The sequence below is a fragment of the Vombatus ursinus genome, unplaced genomic scaffold (assembly GCF_900497805.2).
Source record: "Vombatus ursinus unplaced genomic scaffold, bare-nosed wombat genome assembly UNPS02010822.1, whole genome shotgun sequence".
NCBI lineage: Eukaryota > Metazoa > Chordata > Mammalia > Diprotodontia > Vombatidae > Vombatus > Vombatus ursinus.
Genome location: NW_020950600.1, coordinates 5,548,225 through 5,571,451, shown reverse-complemented (window position 1 = coordinate 5,571,451; position 23,227 = coordinate 5,548,225). Strand labels below are relative to the sequence as shown.

General features: G+C 44.7%; 1 protein-coding gene across 1 annotated transcript in view; it reads right to left on the bottom strand.

The window, feature by feature from the left end:
* The window catches only part of PRKCZ (protein kinase C zeta), a 243,018-nt gene that overhangs the window by 191,367 nt on the left and 28,424 nt on the right, over positions 1-23,227 (bottom strand). The window contains exons 4-5 of the mRNA XM_027855466.1: positions 18,253-18,342; positions 13,306-13,356 (exon numbers count right to left, since the gene is read on the bottom strand). Coding sequence (XP_027711267.1) covers positions 13,306-13,356; positions 18,253-18,342 — 141 coding nt within the window. The remainder of the gene's footprint in view (positions 1-13,305; positions 13,357-18,252; positions 18,343-23,227) is intronic.

Sequence of the window (23,227 nt, the reverse complement as noted above, 5' to 3'; positions counted from 1 at the left end):
TGTGTGTGTGTGTGTGTGTGTGTGTGTGTGTGTGTGTGTGTGTGTGTGTGTTCGTTCCTTCCAGGCTATATTAGAGATCCATCACAATTATACAACACATCTGTCACAACGAAATACCAAATTGGCAGCATCCATTTGGTGACTAGGTAAACCAATGACTCAAGATTATCCCTGGGTTCTTCGTTTTATTTTATTAGGGGAGAAGAGGAAGGGAGAGGGCCGGCCACTTACGAGGTTTAAAAAAAAAAAAACCACAACAAAACAAAAAATGCAAAAATTCAAGCAAGCAAGCTCACTCGCACTTAGCAGGCCTCAATTACAGATCACATACCGTCAGTCCTTTTTGGATACATTTCCTTCATTAATCTCCCTTATCAGAAGCATCATTCACTGGGCATGGTCTCTCCAGTGCCTTGTTTGTCTTTAAAAAAAAAGAAAAAATGCTGGCCCCCTTCCCTTCCCTGCTTGGAAGAAAAAAAAATAAACAAGCAAACCGGCAGCCCGTTCACTGCATTCCAGGTGACATGACTCCGAGGGGCTCCAGCCACATCCCCACACACAGGCACGCAGGAGACACCCAAGCTATCTGCATTTGTAACAATCTGTGCTTGCAAAGGAGGATGGAGGGGCCCAAGGCAACTACATGATAAAAGAAGTCAGCATTTTGGCTATCTCCTGCACTGCATGAAGACCAGACAAACACACACACACACACACACACACACAGAGCACTGGTGGAGGCAACCACAAGCAGCAGTGGATGTCACAGACGGCACGGATTACCCAGAAGACACATGCATTACTCACTGGCCTTTATATGGTGGCTTCCTCAGCATGAGATTTTCGCTCTCGCTCTATCTCTCTCTCTTTTTGACTTTACCGTGCAGTAGGTAAAAAAGGATACATTTTCCCCCCTCTCCCGTATTTCCCAGATGTTATCGTTGGAGTATCACTAGACACCAAGGCTAATGGGCAGAAACCGCTTGAATGTTAAAGGCAGATAGCTAATAGAATAGGTTAGCCTGTTCTCTCCCTCTCTCTCTCTCTCTCTCTCTCGTTCACATCTCTGCCTCATGTATCCAGGCACGGGTGGTACTGACTCCCTGGGGAGGCTGTAGCAAGCGGCTGAGGCACAAACTAAAACATGGCATGGATGGCGAGGAGCTGATGTCACAGAAAAACAAATATTTCTGCAGTCGCCCCAAGTCGGGGGAGGGGGAAAAAAGCTCTCTTTAAAAAAAAAAAAAGGCAGAAAGGAAAGGAGATATCCCCGGAGCGTGGCCACACTTTGGAAATGAAAAACAAGGTAAAAACCATGGACTGATGGGAAGGAAAGTGAGACCAGGTGACCACCAAAACAAACCCAGGGAAGGGGCCACAAGGATGTCAGAACATGATGTCACTGCCATCACAGTATGCAGGATAGGAAGGGGGATGTTTGAGGGCCAGGAACATCCCTCCAATGGCATCAACTAAGAGGCGATAGATAAACGGGGGACCAAAAAAGATACAATTTCAGCTTATTGTAGCACGTTCATTTCCTGGATGGGGTGGGGATGGGGATGGGGGTGCCCAGAGAAGCAGACACAGGAAGAGAAGGAAGGGCACCACAGGGGGGCGTAGCGGGGTATGATGAGAGGACAGGCACCTTTGCCATCCTACCCACTCACCCAGGCAGCAAAGACCTTAAAAAATGCCAAGTAACTAGAAATGGCCAAGCAACAGGTAAGGTTACTAGAGCTGAGAAAAAGTCTAGAACACTCCACGCACACACACAGACCCCTCTTCTGGTCTAGGGGCTGTATGGTGAAGTGGTTAGAAACATGGGACTTGGGGTCAAATAGACCAGGGTTCAAGTCAGACTCTGACATTTCCACATGACCCTGGTAAATCAATTCACTCCTCTGAGCCTCAGTTTCCTTATCTGTAAAATGAAGGAGTGGGCCTAGATAGCTTCTAAGGTTTTGGTCAGCTTTCCATCTACGATCTGAACGAAGCACTTTTTCATACATGATCATGATGGCCCTCTGAAGTGAGGGCAAGGAAAAATTCCTTATACCCATTTTATGGACAAAAAACCGAGGGCTAAACAAATCCAAGGGCCTTCCCAAAGTTCAGCCAGTGCATGTCAGAAGAGGAAGCCAATCCAGCCTTTGGATTCTAGGTCTTCTTTGCATTATGCCAACATTACCCCTTAGAAATGACGGAGAAAGGAAAAAAGACCGGAGAGAAGGTGATCCCAAAGGGCTTCCAGAAGGTGGCAAGAGAGGTCATTAAAAGTTCACAAACCTGAGACCCCGTCTATTGAGGTTTCTACTATTAGACACATACATGCCCCTTATTCTCAAACAAATTATACCAATAAGTTCCAGACAGAACCATTAACTTTTAGATAGACACACACTCCTTAGGTGTCTAACATTCAGGGAATTTCTTCAAATTCTGTAATTATTGGTTAGAGTTGGGAGAAAAAAAAGAGGATGGGGAGAAGGAAGAGGGCACAATGCAGAGAAAATCTAAGCTACCACTCTATGACTTTTTTTCTCTTTTTATTAGCTAAGCATTGGACCTAGCATAAGAAATTAAGGAAATTCCCTGTATGAATGACGGTTGGTATCTCCTAATCTTCAGCACGCTACCTAGATTACTGGGCAGGTAAGGGACCTGCCCAGGGGCACACAGTTTGGTGGAACTCGAACTCAGGTCTTCCTGATTCTGAGGGAGGCTCTCTATTCACTAGTTTCAAAACAGAGAATTTCATTTAAATTCATTGGACAAAGAAGACAAAACTGAAGCAAAATTAAAAAAAAAAAAAGATACTAAGAATTCATTTATTCCAAGTCCCTGCCTCCAGTCCATATCTTTACTTCACCCTCCTTGGATGTGTGTGTTAATAAAAACTTGATAATTACTGTTTCAGGTATCAGGCAAATGCATATGTTTCTCAAGAAAGAAATCTGATCAATCAGATCCACACTGGATTGCAACTAGTAACACAAATTGGTTTTGGAAGTTTTTTTTTTAAAACAAATTTACATAATCACATAATATTAACCAACTTTCCGCCAAATGCAGTCCATTCCAAAACATCCATGATTTTGCAAAACTAGAGGAACTCCGGCTGCATTGGCAGCTTGCTAATTTTATTGGAAGCCTATTTTAAGGAGAAAACTAGTTTTTCACTTTGATCTTTGGAAATAATTTGAGATCCGGCTGAACGCTATACTTAAACTTTTCACAAAACAGTATGGTATGTACATATAAACACCAAAGGATAACATATGCTACCCTAATCTGAAAGGATTTCACATGATAATACGGCCGTGTTTCAAGAATGTTTCGCAGAAATTACTATAAATGAATTGCTGTTTTTATTAGAGCGGTTGGTGAACTAAGGTTTCTGCTTCATGAGTGCGTGGCTTCCATCCGGAAAAGGAGTCCCTGAAGGAAATGGCGCGTTGGCCATGAGGAGACCCCAGAATCTCCAAGTTTCAAGTGACCTCTGAGGCCATCTGGTCCAACGTAGACCCCAATAAGACAACACAGGCAATAAATGGTCATTCAGACTCTTTGTGAAGACCTCCAAGGAGGGGAAAGCCACCACATCTCTTGGCAGTCCATTCCATCCCACTTTGGGGTGGTTCTAATTGTCTAGGAAGTTTTTCCTGACATCCCATTTAAATTTCCCTCTGTTCACCTTCCCTCACCATTGATCTCAGTTCTGCCTTTAGGGCCAAAAAGAATAAATCCATTCCCTCTTCCACAAGACCACCCTTCAAATAGAGAAAGACAGCAACTGGCTCTTCTCTTCTCCAACCCAAACGTGCCAGGTTTCTACAACTGATCTTCATAGGACGTAACTCAAGGCCCTCCTGGTCACCCTCCTCCAGACACCCTCCAGATTTGCAATGTCCTTTCTGAACTGTGGTACCTAGTACTGAATCTACCACTTCTCATTGAAGTAGATGGCAGTGTTTTGACATAAATGAGGGGAGGAGGAGTAAGGGGTGATCAAGAATGTCAAACATTATAGAATTCAAGCAATGGAGCCAGGGTGGTGCAGCAGGAAATACACTACATCTGGAGTTCAAAGACCTGGGTTCAAATCCCTACCACTTACCTGTGTAACCTGAGTAGATCACTTAAGCTCTCTGGGGCCCAGTTTTCTCATCTGTAAAATAAGGGGGAGGTGGGGTGTACTGTATGGCCTCTAAAATCTGCTCTACATCTAAACCTATAATCCTATACCGGTAGTTTAAGTGAATTGAAAGACCTAGGGATGGTTGGAGGAATAGAAGAGGAATGACTTTAGGTCTAGTATTAGGGAAAATATCCAATGCAGGAGGAGAGATTGAAGGTGAAAGACAGACAGAAAGCAGAATCCAGAGCGATAAGAGAAACTGAGACAAACAGTGAGACAGAGAGACCACCAAGGACAGCCTGGCAATATATGTGACCAATGGGAGGGAAAGACCATGAAAACATAAAGAAGTTAACTTGAGGAGAAGAAGAGACACACATCTTTCTTTGAAATAGAAGGGAAGGTGGGGTAGCTAGGTGGCACAGTGGATAGAGCACTGGCCCTGAAGTCAGGAGGACCAGAGTTCAAATCTGGCCTCAGACCAAACACTAGACACTTACTAGCTGTGTGACCCTGGGCAAGTCACTTAACCCCAACTGCCTAAAAGTAAAAAAAAGAAATAGAAGGGAAGGAGGTCAGGATACAGTGATATTTTATATTTTAAAAATTGAAGTCCTAGTCAAAAAAGATTACACCCTAGGAAGTACAAGAGAGTCAACGCTGGCTCTACGGCAAGAGAAGAGGAGATGGATGAAGACACAGAAATGCTGGGGTACGGAGGACACCTGGGAAGGGTATTTCTGTTAGCCTCAATTTTCTCAAGTCAAGTCAAAGTCAAAGTCTTTGGCAGAGAAGAGGAGGATGTAGGGTATGTGTGGGTTGATCAAGAGTGATGTGAGTATTGATAAACTTAACCCTTCCCTGCAATACAAGGATCTAAGACATCTCCAAAGGCCTCGTGATGGAAAATGCTATCCACATCCAAAGAAAGAACTAAGGAGTTTGAATGCAGATCGAAGCATGCTATTTGCTACTTTTTTTTCTTCTGTTGAGTTTTGTTTCCTCTTTCTGGTGGTTCCTCCTATTGGTTCTAATTCTTACTTACAACATCACTAATGCGAAAATATGTTTAATAGGAATGTACATGTATAGCCTATATCAGATTGCGCGTCATCTCGGGTAGGGAGGTGGGGAGGAAGGGGGAGAAGAAATTTTAAACTCAAAAGCTTATGGAAGTGATTGCTGATAAATCAAAATAAATTAATTAAAAAAAATAAAAAATAAAGAGTGATGGGAGGTTTGAGGAGTGAGGAAGAACTGGCCATAGTCACCATAGGGAACATGACCATAAGTCAAAGATTTGACTAAAAGGATTGCCAAGCAGGTGATGGCCCAGTTGAGTGAAGGATGCATGAATTTTACAGCGGCACCATGTTTATTTTCTTCCAGTCATTAAATGTAGCCCAGGAACAGAGAAATCAGAGAGGAGGAAGTTACCACAGATTGAGAATTAATAGGGTAAGAACAACAGGCCGTTAAGAGCAGAGATGGGTTAGGGGAAGAAAGCTCTGGAGGGAGATGGTACATCAATCACATCATGGGTGTGACTGACCATGGAATAGAGAGGAAATTATTTGTTTGAAGACAGAGCAATTTTATCCTAATGAGTATATTATTCATTTGGGAATTTCTAAGGATCCCATTGTTATGAAAATACTCATTTGGCTACTTCCCTTATTTGTCTTTGTTTCTCTCGGTGTGTCTCTCTGTCTCTCTCTCCTTTCTCTGTCTCTCTCTCTCATTTGCCAACTTGGGTTCCATCACTTCTCTGGACACCATCTCACCCAAGTCTCATGTAGGACAGCTACTTTAGAAAAATTGCTTTAATCAGATGCCCGGCCCATGTTGAGCAAAGGTCTTGCTTTGACCTACACAGAAGAATATTAGCTAGCCTCAACATCTTGGCTATATCACAACAGTCAGACACTAAGTTGTTCTATGAGAAGATGGAGGTTGGGAGAGGTGGCAATGCAGTCTGGGGAGGCCAATCATAGCTACAAGATTCAGGGATAAGCTTCATCACAAGACAGAAAACATCAATGGTACCTAAACTCAAAGCAGCCTTCTGCAGACAGAACACTCAGAATAGACCTTGCCCATCGGGAAGGTCAGAGGACCACAGAGAGGAAGGCTAGGTCACAGAACCTGATGGCATCTCATCATTCAGCAAGAGAAAGAGAGCTGGGTTTGAAGGCAGGAGACCCACTTTCCCACATCTCAAGATCATAGATTAAGAGCTGGAAGGGTCAGCAGGGGCAATCTAATCCAACCTCCTAATTTTACAGATGAGGAAATTGAGGCCCAAGGAGATAAAGTGAACAGATCTTGGGATCTGAACCCAGGTCCTGAGGACCCCAAGCCAGTGCCACACTGTTACTCATGCTACTGCCGATGTCCGAAATCTCCCATTCTAAATCTCTTGAAGAGAGAGGTGATGAATGAGTGAATGAAGGGGGTGGAAAAAGTGGGGTTAGGACAGAAAACATGGGGAAAATGAGTCAGCCCTTTTACTCCCTTCAAGGCCTAGCTCTGATGGCACATTTTTCTCTGCTTTCACCCACAACTTTTTCAAATGAGAGCCTGGATCACTCCCCCTGTGTATTTTCTCCTAGCTCTTTTGCTCTGTCCTTCCTCCCTAACTCTAGAACCCCAGACCAGTGGTGCCCATTCCTACGCTCAGATTCCCAGCCTATCACAGGGCCTTGCTCGTGGGAGGAAATTTGCGTTTGTAGAACTGCATTGGGGCAGTAGAAGCCTCCCACATAGTTCTGTCTGGGGTTAACACCACCGGCTCAAAAGTGATAGAATTTTCGAGTTGGAAGAAATTGAGAGTAGATGGTGTGTTGGGCTGTGACTCAGAAAGACACGGGCTCAACGCCCATCGCTCCCACTTGAGTGGATCACTGCAGAGAAGGCCGGTCTTGGAGTCAGGGAGCCCTGAGTTTGAATCCTGCATGGAAATCCCAACACCTGCTCTTCTTCCCATTGGGTAAATGGCACATGGGGCACGTTGAGAGCTCTACACTCCCAGGCCTCGGACCCTCCCATCCTGAAGTGTTCAGAGTAATAGCTAGCATTTTGGGAGTCACATCTCTGCAACACGCATTTACTGACTGCCACTGGGTGCCAATCACTCTGCTGGGCACTGGGGATGCAAAGACAAAGTTAAACAGCCCCTGCCCTCGAGAAACTTATATAATACTGGAGCGAAATAAAACGTACACAGAAAAATCATTCAACAAGCATTTATTGATCTCCTACTACATACATGCCAGGCACCATGCTGGGGAGACAAAGACAAAAATGAAACACGCCTTGCTCTAAAGGAGCTACTAGAATAATGAACATGTACACAGACAGCCAATTACTTAGCAAATATTAAGCACCTACTGCACACCAGCACTGTGCTAAGCACTAGGGGTAGAAGATAAAAATCAGTCACTGCCCTCAAGGTGCTACTGAATTGGTATCTGTATGCAGAAAATCAAGTCTTTAGAAAGCAACTATTTGGCATCTACTGCATGCCAGCTCTCTGCTAGGCACTGGGGATGGAAGACTAAACTCAAACAGCCCTGTACCCTCAAGGAGTCTACATGCCACTAATAATAAAAAATATAATTTTCAGCTTACTTATATAACCTTTTCCTATGAGCTACTCACAAAAAAAAAATGAGGTAAAAGTAATTACAATGTAAAAAGTAAATTATATAGCTAATACATATTATTACATAGTAATAACATGAGGCAGCTAGGTGGCACAGTGGATAAACCTTTGGGCCTGGAGGCAGGAAGATATGTGTTCAAATCTGGCCTCAGACACTTACTAACTGTGAAACCCTGGGCAAGTCATTTAACCTCTTTGCCCCAGTTCCCTTGTGTACAAAATAGGGAACCAACTTCCAGAGCTGTTGTGAGGATCAATGAGATAATATAAAGTACTAACATAGTGCCTAACATACAGTAGGTGCTAAACAAATGCACATTCCTTTCCATCTTCACACTATAAAAAGCAGCCAATGGGAAAAATAAACTTTCTGAGGGAAAAGACACTCACATTTAGGAAATGGAGGTGGGGGTTCCAGCCGCTGTCAAAGCTTCATTAGATTTTCTAGGCCAATCACTTCTAACGGCCTCCCTCTCTCTCCTGAATCCCATGCCTACTTATCTGTAGCTGAACCTCTAAGCACCACGCACGGACATCTGGATGCCCCACCATCAAGTTACACTTTGTAATTGTCAAGCAGTGATACTGTCATCTTCATCTTTTCTCTGCCAATGAGCTAAGATCTTGGGGGCAGGAGGCTGGGGAGAGAAGGAATCCGTGATCTCATTAATGGGAGTTTTCCTGCCCTGGAACAGTTCCCAGCCCACCTAACTGTTCTAATCCTATGGGATTGTTACCCATGTCTTCCCATAGTTCGACGGACACAGACCTAGGGGGTTGTTCATCTATTAGCCTGATAGCACAGATCTAGAACTGAAAGGAACAGACCTTAAGAGGCTGTTTTAACCAATCCCTCATCTTACAGATGAGGAAACAGAGCATCGTGGAAGTGAAATGACCTGCCCAGAGTCACTTCAGGAACGGGAAGCATCCAAGGTGGGTTTTGAACCCAGGAATTCTGACTCCAGGACAGTGTTCTTTCCACTGAACCTCTCCCCACCTTCCCCCAACCCAACACCCGGACTGAACATTGTTTGATATGAAAACTTTCCCCACCACTATGGTACTACTGTCCTTTGGTATCCATTCTCTTTGGACATTTTTCATAAAAGGTGCACAACCTTGACCCTTTCCACCTTCCTCCTAAATGTGTGTATCGACTTATATAGTAAAGAAATACTGGACTTGGAACCCTGAAGATCTGGGATCGAGTCCTCCCTCAATCTTACTAGTTGGATGACCCCTCTGGGCCTCCGTTTCCTCATCTATAAAATGAAGGACTTGGGCTCAAGGGCCTTAAAGGTGCCCTCTAGCTCTAAATCTATGACCTGCATGACCTTGGGCAAGATATATAACCTCTCTGGTCCTCAGTTTTGGCATGCATAAAATAAGGGGGTTGGATCAAAGGGTCCTTTCCAGCTCTAAATCTACAATCTCATGAACATTTCCCCTCCCTTACTCTGTCTCCTCATTTGTAAATGATTTCTGAGTCCCTGCTCTAAATCTATGATTCCATGACCTATGATCCTAAATAGCTTTGAAATCTGGACAAAGGTGACATCAAGCAAGCAGTAAGGAATGTGACCTCATCCATTCTATGTTACATAGGCTTGAACTGTCTCAGAGCAGAGGGGCACTTGGTAAGACTGATACAAAGACAAGACAAGAAAAGTCAAACTGGCCAGGGAACGTTCCCAAGGGCCACCAAGTGATGCGCCGCTTTTCCACAGTAAGATGGTGGCAGGGCGTCGGGGCTGCCACTGACAATATAGGTGGATGACTGGCACTGCCAGTCTGGCTCACCAACCACCCAGCCCAACCCTGAGCCCTCTGGACATTTCTAGACCTTAAGGGGTTCCCACAGCTCCACATTTTTTCAATTCAATTCCATTTACCCATCCTCTTCATGGTGCCTCCTGCATCCCTTCTCATGCATATCCCTGTGGGTAACGCGAGGTAGTTCACTGACACCCACCATTACCCTTTGAGTCACCTGCAATTCTGCTTCTTCTCAGATCATCAGGTTCAATGAATCACAGCAATTTAGCATCACCAAGAGAATGCAGGACTTAAATAGATACGTTTTTGTGACATCAAGTGGCAAGGAATCATTCAAGAACGCCTGATTTCCCAAAGAAGACCCAGCCTGTCATGTTTCTCTGAGTCATTAATGGTCACAGTGTTTTGTCCATTGATAGGACATATCCAAAAGACACGCACCGATGAACTAACGCAACAGAATTCCCACTCAACTCCACATCCAAATCTGGGAACACACATTCTTTGTCCATTCGGTTTTTCCCTTGAGGAATATTAGGCCAGTGACTTTGGGTGGCTCTGGTTCTCATGAAGGCCCTGCTATACTCCCGAATCCTAGAATTCCAGAGTTGGAAGACATCTCATTGGTTTACTCCAGCCCATACCCAAAGAGAGTCCCTACTGCAACGCACCCAAAACAAGTTGTCTTGCAGTCTTGGCTTGAAGCCCTCCCATGAGGGGCAGACCCACTACCTCCAAAAGCACCTCATTCCACTTTTCACATTCAGTCATTTTTCAGTCATGCCCCACTATTTGTGTCCCCATTTGGGATTTTCTCGGCAGAGGGACTGGAGTGGTTTGCCATTTCCTTCTCCAGCTCATTTTGCAGGTGAGGAAACTGAGGCAAACAGAGTGAAGTGACTTGCCCAGGGTCACACAACTAGTAAGTGTCTGAGGCCAGATTTGAACTTAGGAAGATGATTCTTCCTGACTCCAGGCCCAGCACTCTATCCACAATGGCACCACCTAGCAGCCCCATTCCACTTTTGGATAACTAATTGTTTGGAAGTCTTCCCTGATATCATGCTAAATCTCTACAACTTCCACCCACTGTTCCAAAGCTGTGGCAGCTGGGGCTGAACAGAACATCTCTAAGGCCCCTCCGCAAGCTATCTTTTCAGGTTTACTTTAAGAGAGTTAGCTCTGGAAACAGCAATCAGATCAGGAACATCACTCCTGGAAAGGGCAAGTCAATTAAATGCCTTCTGACTCAAATCATTCCCTCTTCATTCTCTATCCAAAGCACTTCTCCCTGGCTACCATTCCCCAATCAGTGGTATTGTCTTCCCCTGTTAGAATATATTTTTGGGGGGCAGCTAAGTGGTGCAGTGGATAGAGCACCGGCCCTGGATTCAGGAGGACCTCAGTTCAAATCCGACGTCAGACACATAACGCTTACTAGCTATGTGACCCTGTGCAAGTCACTTAACCCCATTGCCTAGCCAAAATATATATGTGTATATATATATATATATATTTTTGCAGAGAAAATCCCCAAAAGGTCAGAAATGACTAAACAACACCACCATTACTGGGGCAGCTAGGTGGCGCAGTGTACAGAGTGCTGCATAGAATGAACTCTTCCTGAGTTCAAATCTGACCTCAGACATTTACTAGCTGTGTGACCCTGAGCAAGTCACTTCACACTGTTTGTCCCAGTTTCCTCATTCGTAAAATGAGCTGCAGAAAGAAATGACAAATCACTCCAGGATCTTTGCCAAGAAAACCCCAAATGGGGTCACCAACAATCAGACGTGACTAAACAATTAATCAACAACATTAGAATATAAGCTCCGTGAGGGCAGGTCTTGCTTCTTGGCTCACAGCCTGGCCCAAAGTTAGCATTTAATAAGTTCTTTTTCATTCATTCATTCAGCTATCATGTGCTCTGATGAACTAACCAACACATTTCCCATTCAACTGCATGTCAGTATCTGGGCAACACACATTTTTCATCTACTTGTTTTTCTAAGTGTGGACTATTATACCAATTTCTCTTAGAGTGACCACAGATCTCAAAGGACAGCTAACACCTCCGAGCCTTCTCTTTGCTTGTTCTTTGAACCAATCATTATATGGCAAAGTCTCAAAAGACATTTGGGGGACCTTCTTCTTCCAACCTTCCAGAGCACTGTACAATCAGGATGATGCCATCCCCAAATACCTAGAAATGAGTACATTCTTTTTCTTCTAAAGAACTATCTGTTACAAAAAAAAAGTGTCCATGGGAGTGCTAAATAAAATGCAAACTAACAGAGGTAACCCAGATATCCAGTAAGGAAATAGTCAAATAAATTATGAGACATTCACATAATAGAGTACTGTAGTGCCTAGAAATACCTTTATGAAATAACGCAAAGCAAAAATGACTGAACCATCATGACCATTATCATCATGCTTTTAGATCTGGAAAACCCTTTAGATATACTATCTCATTTGATCCCCCCAACAATCCTGGGAGGTGGGTGCCACGATTATCTGCATTTCATGGATGAGCAAACTGAAACAGACAGAGGTAACTTGCCTAGAGTCAATTGGTCAACAAGTATTTATGAAGCACTTACTATATGCCAGGCTCTACGCAAGTTAAGCTTGGGGAGACAGAAAGATAGTCACACAAGCCGCTAAATGTTTGAGGCTGAATTTGAACTCAGATTCTTCAGACTCCTGGTCCAGCTCTCTCTCCACCACATCATCTAGTGGCTTAGGTGTTGAGAGCACACATTAATTCATATTACATAAGGGTAAAAGCAAATGAGAATGAATAGCTAAGTAAAGAATTTGGATGAGGGATGTGTAGGAAAGAGTAAGGAGTGATGGTACTTTAATGAAATTAAATTGATTTAAATGGACATAGGTATTAAGCAAGTTTAGGTTGGTTGTACTAAAGTATTAATGTATAAACTATTTTAATAAAACAAGTCGCTTTTTTGGGGGTAAAAATAATGGTGCCCCTAGAGGCCACATATTGTAGTGAAACCAAACCAAATGAACAGCCCATGGCAGTAGGGTGGGCTGAGTGAAAGAAGCCAGGAGGGCAGAGGTGAGGCCACCTACGGCTGCCCGGCCCTTCCAACCACCCAGGGCAGAGGGGGCTCATCTGAGATTTCTCATCATGCCACTGACTAACCAATTAAAAGACAGAGGATCCCAATCCAAGAAACCAAAACAAGAAAAAGCAGGATGGGAAGAAAAGCGATTATACTGAAAATGCAATCTGTATTCACCGTCCGTCTGGAGACTTCAATTTTCCCTTTTTTCACAAGGTCACAGAATACTTATCAACAATAAGAGGTGACATTTCTATACAGCTTCCAGCTGGCAAAGCATTTGACAAACATTATCTCATTTGAGACTCACAACACCCCTGGGAGGGAGATAACACTGGGACTATTAACCCTTGTTTTTTAGAGGAGGTAACTGAGATGCAGGGAATGTAAGTGACTTGCCCAGGGTCACATGGCTAGAAAGCATCAGGGTTGAAATTTGAACATCATTCCTGGAGAACATTCTATTTCCACAACATCATGCCACCTGACATCTTTTATAACTAGACCAGATTTACCCCGATACAGCTACAACAACTTTGGTATCAAACACATCCCTCTAAAGCCATTCAGTTCAACTCTCCAGAAAGTTCAATGCCCTCCATCAAAATGCTAGGAAGTTTTTGAGTACTCACTGTCTTCTCCTGGGCAGGGCATTCCTGGCTTCTCTGGGATGCTCGGAAAAACTGAACACAGACAAAGAAAAAGGAGTTAGTGCCTTGAAGAGACGAGCCCTCCCTCTGAATAATCTGCATGCAATTTGAATGCTCAAGTATTTCTAAAGAGTGTTCTGATGAGAAACAAGTCACTCTAGAAAGGCTTTTAAAGTCAAATTCTGGATAACCTGCGTACATCTTACGCACATGTGCCCTAAATTACACAGTTAAAGGTCTCAAAAACACAGTAAGACAAGATTTAAGGGAGGGAAGAAGTAACAAGAAATTGGGTTATAAAAGATCAAGATACAGTATTCTAAAATCTATCCAGAGATTCCGGGATTAATCCTTAAAATGTTCATAAATTCATTTATTTAAAAAGCATTTAATAAAATTCTTTTTTTCCAAATCATCTCCATCATCTGGGATAAATTTGCCATTTGCTTACATAACACCCTTAAAATGGATTATTCAAATACCCCCCAAGGAATCTGTGATCTCTTCCAACCCACCCATGCCTGCCCATCTCTGTCTGAATCTTCTGTCATGTTTTCTCATAAATCAGATGGATTACTCACTCATCAAAAAAAAAGAATTTTTTTACCAAGTAGAAGATTCAGAACTCTGAGATGTTAGAATCCCTTCTGCCTTCTCCTTCCCAAAGAGAAGGTCCAAAGGGGAAATGGCATGATCAGGGAGTTAGAAATACAAAATATCTTGGCCACTGCCACACTTTTCTTCACAGAGGCCACAGGGATGGCGTGTGAAGCTGAGAGAATTCTGGATTACAGGCTGAGAAGCAGGGATAAAAAGGATAAATTTGAAGACAATACTCCTATGCTTTGCATCACCAGAATCCACAACCCATCTCCAAACCTGAAAAGCTGAGAGGATGTGTAAACTAAAGAAATCTAAGTATCTCTATCACTCAGTCAGTCAATAAGCATTTATTATGTACCTACTATGTACCAGGTACTATGTTAGGTGCTGGGGTTATAGACCCTACCCTTGAGGTGCTCACACTGTGATGGAGGAGACAATAAGTGAACTAGGTGCCAACATGAGATATACAGGATAAAGAAGGAGCGATCAATGGACAGAAGGCACTAGATCGAAGTAGGGTCAGGAAATGCATCCTACGGAAGATGGGATTTCAGCTGGGACTTGAAGGAAGCCGGGAGGTAGAGAATGAGGAGGAAGAGCATGGCAGGCTTTGGAGGTGGCCAAAGAAAAGACCCGAAGCCAAGAGATGGAGTCTCTTGTCTGAGGACCAACCAGGAGGCCAAGGGCACTGGATCAAAGAATGCACTGGGGAGGGGAGGAGGCGGGACAAAAAGGTAGAAAGAGGAGGGCTTGGTTATGAAGGGTTTTAAACACCAAAGACAAGATATTTCTGTTTGATCTTAGAGACAATAGGAAGCCACTGGAGTTTACTGAATGGGGGGTGGGGGGTGTGACATGATCAGATTTGTGCTTTAGGAAAAGCACTTTAGCAGCTGAATTGTGGATGAAGTGGAGAGGGTACAGATTTAAGGCAGGCAGACCCACCAGCAGCCTACTGCAATAATCCAAGAGTGAGGGGCTGCACTGGAAGGAGGGGGAGGGGGCAGTATCAGAGGAAAGAAGGCGGCTGGAAAGCAATAGACTGGTTATGGGGGAAGGGGGGGAGAGAGGGAAGAATCCAGGATGATTCCCAGGTTGTACGTCCAAAGGACTGGGAAGATGGTGTTGCCTTCTACAGTAATAAGAAAGGTGGTAACAGGATGTAGAGGGGAAAAGAGTTCAGTCTTGGACATGTTGGGTTTAAGATGTCAACTGGACGTCGTAGGCAGTGGAAGACACAAGATTAGAGGTCAGTAGAGGTTAGGGCTGGATAAATCGGTTTGTAAATCATTAGCATAGAGATGATCATTGAATCCATGGTAACTAATGAGATTGCCAAGTGAAAGAGTACAGAAGCAGAAGAGGGCCCAGGATAGACAACTTTGTGGGATGCCCACAGCTGGCAGGTATGACTTGGATGAATATCCATTAGGGGAGACTGAGAAGGAGTGGTCTGATTGGGAGGAGGAGAACCAGGAGAGATGAATGTCCTGAAAACCTATAGAGAAGAGAGTGATCACCAGTGTCAATGGTGTAGAGGGGTCAAGGGGAATGAGGACTGAGAAAGGTCATTAGTGAGGCAATGAAGAGATTACTTGTAACTTTGGAGAGAGGAGTTTGGGTGGAATAATGAGGTCAAAAGTCTACACTGTAGACAGTTAAGAAGAAAGTGAAAAGAGAAGATGTAAAGGCACCCATTGCAGATGGTCTTCCCAAAGAGTTTAGCCACAAAAGGCAGCAAAGATATAGGGTGATAGTTCGTGGGACATCGCAGGTGAGGGTTGTTTTTGTTTTTGTTTTTCCAGGGCTTGGGAGACATGGTTCTGTTTGTAAGCAGCAGACTGGCGGGCAGAGATTGAAGATAAGTACGTATGACAGAGGAGCAGTTTGTTGGAGAACACAGGATACAAGGGAGATAGAGGGGTTGGCCCTCGTAAGGAGAAGGGGTATGGGACGGAGGTCAAGGAGGAAATAGTGGAAGAAGGCATAGGAGTGAATTTGGATGAGAAGGGGCGAAGAAGGAGCTCACGGCAAGTGGCCTCGACTTTTTTAGTAAAATATGAGACAAGCTTCTTAGGTTTATTGTTGTTCAGTCATTTCAGTTGTGTCCAACTCTCTAAGACCCCATTTGGGTATCGTAGCAAAGGTACTGGAGTGGCTTATCATTTCCTTCTCAAGCTCATTTGACAGATGAGGAAACTGAGGCAAACAGGATTAAGTAGCTAGCCCAGGGTTATACAACCACTAAGTGTCTGAGGGCAGATTTGAACTCAGGTCTTCCTGACTATCCACTGTACCACCTAGCTGGGAGGTTTGAAAAGGGATGAAAAGATTTGGAAGAGCTGCTGTGGAGAGTGGGATAGTGAGTTGATAAGGGAAGAATAACAGGATTGCCCAGCGGCAGAGAGGGCCCAGTAGGGGTTATATAACATAAATCGCTAATGGATCCAGGCAGAACAGTTGCATGGCATTCTTCACCTTTGGTGAACAGCATGTGTGTAGAAAGGAAGGCAGTGGACAGTGGGAGTAAACCAAGACTGAGGCATGGCAGGACACAGTGAGCAATATGATAAGGGGGCTAGGGCCTCAAGAGAAGAGGAAAATGTTGAGTTCAACTGGTTCACCAAATTCACCAACATGGGGAAAAGAAGAGAGAGTGGCTAGTACAGAGGCAATAACCTTGGAAGAGGTGAGGGAGTTGAGGAATGAGGTCACAGGGTGGACAAAGAACAGGGTTAGGCAAGAAAAGGCAGAAGGAGAAGTGGAAAGTCAAATAGATTTAGTCAGATAAGGGAACTTCCAAGTTCATGAACATGGAGGTGGTATATTTTTAGGTGATGATGAAATCAAGGGTATGACCATCTTTGTGTGTGGTTGAGTTGGGCAGAGAAGTAAGGTCATGAAAAACAAGTAGGTTGAGGAACTGAGAGGTTAGGGTATTCAAAGGAGTCTCAATATGTAGGTTGAAATGCCCCAGTATGAGAGCAGGTTTTGGGGAGGAGAGAAAGCTGAGCCAGGTACTGAACTCATTGAGGAAGGAAGGGGAACATACAGGAAGTTTGCAGGCAACATCTACCAGAATTTTGACTGAATGGTAGAGTGGATTGCATGAACCTCAAAAGGAGGAGAAGTAATCAAGTGATGGTGGTGAAAGGAGAACCGGGAAGAGGCAATGGAGAGGAAGGAGTATTCCAAGTCACCTGCCTCAACCAGTGAGTGCAATGGAATGAAAATGCAGTCAGTGCTGTAAAGGGTGGCCAAGGAGGTTGTGTCATCAGGTCTCAGTGACAGCTACAAAATGGAAGGAATGGGAAAGGAAAAGATTTAAGATGAAAGCAAGTTTGTTGCCTATGGAGCAGGTATCCCCGAGGGAACTGTCAAGGGATGAGTAGCATTTGACTGAGACTTCGGGGGTGGGATGGATTGAGGACAGTAGAAATAAGGAATCTAACTGGTAGTGGGAGATGGGGCAGCTAGGTGGTGCAGGCCTGGAGTCAGGAAGACCCGAGCTCAAATCTGACCTCAGACACTTACTAGATGTATGGCTCTAGGCAAGTCACTTCATCCTGTTTGCCTCAGTTTCCTCATCTGCAAAATGAGCTGGAGGAGGAAATGGCAAAACACTCCAGTATCTCTGCCAAGAAAACCCCAAATTGGGTCATGGAGAGTCAGACACGACTGAACAAGATGGAGAATGGGTTTGAATGGTGAACTACTGGGATATGGAGAGTGTGACCAGGGGGGAATTTGTTCATCATTAAATGAGACATTTAGAGAGATTTTCAAAGGATGGAAATGAGAACAATGAAGTTAGGGGGAAAAAAGTAATATTCCTCAAGGAGAAAATATCTCCTTATCCTAAATGTCCCCAATAGTTAATGATCAAATTAATAGCAGTTTAGAGTTATGGAGAATGTAAGCTCCCTGAGGGCAGGATCTGTCTCTCTTCTGTCTCTGTTTCCCCCACGCCTTGTACAATACTTGGAGTACAATTGGACTAGAGTGAGCTTAGATTAAAGTGATAATGTTATAATAAGCATCTGTGGATATTCCCCATCCCCTAAGAGTTGTGAAAAGGGCCACTGAGGGCAAGAGTGATCATTAGCTTCTCCATGCTGGGAAGCATAATTGCAAAGAATAAATGGTGGGATAATATATCTGAACTGAAAAACAAACCACCCACCTTGGCCAGCATTTAGAACCTACGCAATAATTTCCTGCGGCCAAGGGTCAGCCTGAGTCAAAGAGACGAGCCCCAGTTAAACCATTCTCCAAAGAATGCCCTGGGAGAGAGGCCAGGAAGTTTCATTTCCAGCTACTTGCCATGAATGATGAGTCCTTCATCTCTGTGTCGACAGTACAGGCGAAAAGCTTCTTCCAGTTCCATCTGAGAAGATATGGTACATGGATCACCTAATGAAATGGAAAAACAAGGCAAGAGACACCACGTCAACTCAGCGGGACATTTGATACAGCTCTTACTGCTGTTTGATGATGCCTCCAACTTGTTTGATGCTATCAGAATCCAGGAATCTCAGAGAGGGAAGGAATTTTTGGAAGCCACTTAGTCCAAACCCTCCATGAGCAAGAATCCCTCTACGTCATACCCACATGAGGTCTTCTGGGCCCTGCTGGAGCCCTTCATGGACAGAAAACTCCCCGCCTCCTGAGGCGGCCCATTCCACTTACAGACAGCTCTCATGATTACCAAGTTAGGGGCATCAACCCTCTAGCTGTCTCTTGGCAATCTGTAACCCTTGTTCCTGGTTCTGCCCCCATGGTGCCCAAACATCACGAGTTTAACCCCTATTTCACAGGACAAACCTTCAAACATTCAAGCCTCCTCTAAGTCTTTCTTCAGGATGAATATCCCTACTTCCTTCAAGAGACAAAAGGAGGGACCTGAGTTCAAATCCAGCCTCAGACACTTGACCCTTACTAGCTGTGTGACCCTGAGCAAGTCACTTAACCCCGACTGCCTCACCAAAAAGCAAAAAAAAAAAAAAAAAAAAGAGGAACGATGAATTGGACAGACAGCAGGAATTGGAGTCAGGAAGGACTGGTCTCAAATCACACCTCAGAAACTTACTAGCTGTGTGATCTTGGCCGACTCACTCAACCACTCTGGGCCTCAGTTTCCTAACCTATAAAATGATGGGGTTTGAATCAATGTCAATTCCTGCTCTAAAGTTACGTTCCTATGATCTTGAGGCACGTCACCATCCTGGCTGACATCCAGCTTACCAACATCCTTCCTAAAACACAGTGCCCAGACCTGAACACACTACTCCGTATGGGTGGGGTGTTTTGAAAGGAAAGTCCAACGGCAGTTTGAGGTCTCGACTTGCCCAGTCATCACCTAACAAAATGAAAAGCCAGATTCCATTTTAAGAGTCAGCAGGGCTCAAAGACTGCCTGGGCTTCAGAGCTGGGAGGGACTTCTGGGGTCAATGCCCACGTTTTACAGATGAGGGTACATGCCCAGCAAGAGGAAGTCATTTGCCCGAGGTCCACATAGCTGATAAATGGCAGAGCAAGGATTCAAACCTGGGTGCTCTGACTCCTAATTCAGCGCTCCTACCCTACCATGGTGCCTTCTCATTCTAAATTCCACAATCCAATGACCCAACCTTGAGGAAATGAAAGCAATGTTTTAGAAGTACCTTTTTTTTTTTTGGAGAGGAGAATCTAAGAATGAATTTTAAAAGGGGGGGGGGGGTGAAGTAGCCCAGGTCCACAGAGTCTGAACCAGGGGTGGGGAATCTGTGACCTCAAGGCCACACATGGCCCTCTAGGTCCTCAAGTGCAGCCCTTTGACTGAATCCAAACTTCACAGAGCAAATCCCTTTAATAAAAGGATTTGTTCTGTAAAACTTGGACTCAGTCAAAAGGCCGCACCCAAGGACCTGGAAGGCCACATGTGGCCTCAAGGCATCATGGCCCTCTAGGTCCTCAAGTGCAGCCCTTTGACTGAATCCAAACTTCACAGAGCAAATCCCTTTAATAAAAGGATTTGTTCTGTAAAACTTGGACTTAGTCAAAAGGCCGCACCCAAGGACCTGGAAAGCCACATGTGGCCTCAAGGCATCAGGTTCCCCACCCCTGGTCTGGACCAGTGTTCATTCTGCTACCCAAGAAGACTGACTGGCTGACTCATCTATCACTCACTGTTAGGGAGCTGCCTGGAACTCTAAGAACTTAGATTATTTGTCCAGTTTTGGACGGCCAGGTCTCAGGGTCACATCTCAAAAGCAGGTCTTCCTGACTCCAAGACCAGCCCTCCACCGACTAAGCCACCGTGCCTCTCAGCAGGAAACATGCCAACAGGAAGTGGCTACCACCTAATCACTGAACCCCAAGAAGCGGCCAGGTCAGAATGAAAAGGTTTGGGTCTACTGTTTACAGAACTATCTGATGTCCTTCACTTTGCAGGAACAACTGAGAAAAGGACACCCAAAGTGCTTCTTCTACCTCCTGGGATTACTTGGGGACAAAGAAAAAGGAATGTTTCAGTCTTCAATCTGATTCAGCTCTATCCTGGCGAAGGCCAGCAGAGGGAGCCCCAAAAGAGGCATCCTCTATAAAGGGCACACCTGGCCCGGAATGAATGGAGGGATCAACAGATCCTTGACGAGGACATTAGAAGAATGCGGACACTGATAAGCAAAAGGAACGCCAAATATTGACAAAGAAGCCCAGGGAAAGGAAGTGTCTACTCTACGCGCCCAATGACTGTTACAGAGATCAAGAGACAGTCTAGAGAGAGGTAACATGAACAGTGGAGAGACAGCCGGCCCTGGGTTCAAGGGCTGCCTCTGACGCATGCAGGTTGTGTGTGCAGCGAAGGGGCCAACTGGAATTGGTAGAGGGAGCTGAAAGAGAGGAAGGGGGGAGGGAGAGACAGAGAGACAGAGACAGACAGAGAGAGAGAAAGAAAAGTGAGGAGGAGGAGGAAGGAAAAGGCAGAGGGAGCGAGGAGGGAAGGGAAGGAAGGGAAAAAGGAAGTGGGGGGCAGAGAGAAAGAGACAGAGAGAGAAGGAGGAGGAGGAAGGAAAAGATGGAGGGAGGAGGGAAAGAAAGTAAAGGAGGGAGTGAAGTTACGGAGGAAGGCAGGGGAAAGGAAAGGAGGGGGGAAAGAGAGGACAGAGGAAGAAAGAAAGTGGGAAAGGGAGAAGAAAAGGAGGAAGGGAAAAGGAAAGAAAGAAGAGGAAGGGAGAAAGTGAGGGAGGGGGAAGAGAAACAACCTTTAATTCAAACAACGTTTTAATTCAATTTAATTCAAAACAAGCTTCAATTCAAATCCCCCAACCACCATCTCAGTACGTCCCTCCTCCACCTCCCCCTGGTACCCCTACCCCAGCAGTCCTTACACATTAAAAAATGCAGATATTCCTTGTTTGGTGAGATCACTGAATTTACAGCTAGAAGGGAACTTAGAGATCATCTAGTCCAACCCGAAAACCTTACTGATAAGGAAAATAAGGTCCCAAGATATGACTTGTCAAAGGTCATACAGCCATTAAGGCAATCACAGAAACAAAGACTCTCTGAGCTGGAAGACACCACAGAGGCCATCCAGGTCAACTGAAACCAGGACAAAAATCCTTCAACAGTCTCCACCCATTCACTCATTCTACAACAGGCATTTATACTAAGTTGTATCTATTATAAGCCAGCATTAGGCCAGGGATGCACATTAAAAACAAAAGAAAATGCTACAGACCCTTGAGGAGCTTACATTCCCCTGGGCTAGGGTGGATGGAGAACTAGTTTTAGAGTGAGAAAGACCTGGGTACCAAATCATGCTGTGCAAGCCTGGGCAACCTGCTTAACCTCTCTGCGCCTCAGTTTCCTTTCCTGTAAAATAAGCAAGCCAGCTTCTAGCTCTAAATCTTGCTCCTATGATGACCTAAGTCAATCTAAAAATATTTACAAGCAAAGACAAGGTAAGAGGCAGCCTGGCATAGTGGATGAAGAGTCAGGAGGACCTGGGTTCTAGCCCCTCCTCTGCACACACTGGCTGGGAGACCCTGAGCAGGTCACTGCCTCTTGGTGCTCTGAGCCAGTGGGATAAAATTCAAATAGAAACAAGACAACTCAACTCTACACGAGGATCCCTGCAGGCTTCATATTGACTTAGAAAACCACATATTAACATTATGTTCCATTGTGTTTTTATTTATTTTGCAAGACTGGATTGTTACCTATTTCCCAATTGCACTTAATTTGGTTCAGCAGCACCAAAGTATACTCCTTTAACACCTAAAAGGTCAAAGAGACCAGATTCTAGATGTCAAAGATGTCAAAGAATGGTGAAGGCCAAGTTCATCTATAAAATGGCCTACCTCCACCACTGGGTAGTTGTGAGAATGGGATCTACATAAGCTCCAAGCGTCTGCTAGTAGTATTTCTCTTTAGCTCAGGGTGAATTGCATTGCAATTGATCCTGGAAGAGGTGGGTTAAAACAAGCCAGACCTTCCTGCCAAGAGTTCACAATTGTAACAGAAAGGAAAACATCATCACTTTAATGAAAATGTGCCGCCACCCCCATCGTAAGGATTACAGAAGGAAGGAAATACACACTTGCTGAGAATTGTCACTGCTTGGTCGTGGGTCAGAATTACACATCCACCAGGGGATCTGCAGCAAGAAGGATCCTGAGAGGGTGAGGGGAAACTTCACAGATAGGGAAACTGAGGCCTGAGCTAAGATTTAGACCTATTCCTCTGACTCAGAATCCAGCAATTCTTTCCTTTGCACCTAACTGCCTCCCCTTACTATGGAATGATCTCGCTGCAATGCCACTGTGGAGAGGGTGGTGTTATGGCACCCAGAGGTTCATGGAAGCCATGCTCTCCAGAATGTGGATGGCAGTAAGGTTACAGCTGGACAGCTGGCAGTGACTTCCGGATGCAGGCGGATGCAGACTTAGCCTTCATTTGAAGTTTTTACCAATACCTTTAGAGGCAGATTGGTGGGAATAGATAAATTGCTACACTGGAAATTAGGAAAACGTGGGTTCAAATTCTGCCTTGCAAAGCTACTGGTTGTATGACACTGGACCAGTTTCTTAAGCCTCTACAAGTCTCACTTTTCTCCTCTATAAAATGAGAGGGGTTGACTCAGTGACACCCACAGTCATCTCCATTGCTCATTCTATGACCCTATCACCTCCACCTTTATATCACCTTCATCCACATTCCACCCCCTTCTCCCATCCATGGAACAATCCCTGACAACAAATAACAGGAGAGGGAAGGAGAGGGGAGGAAGAAGGGAAAAGAGGAGAAGAGAAGA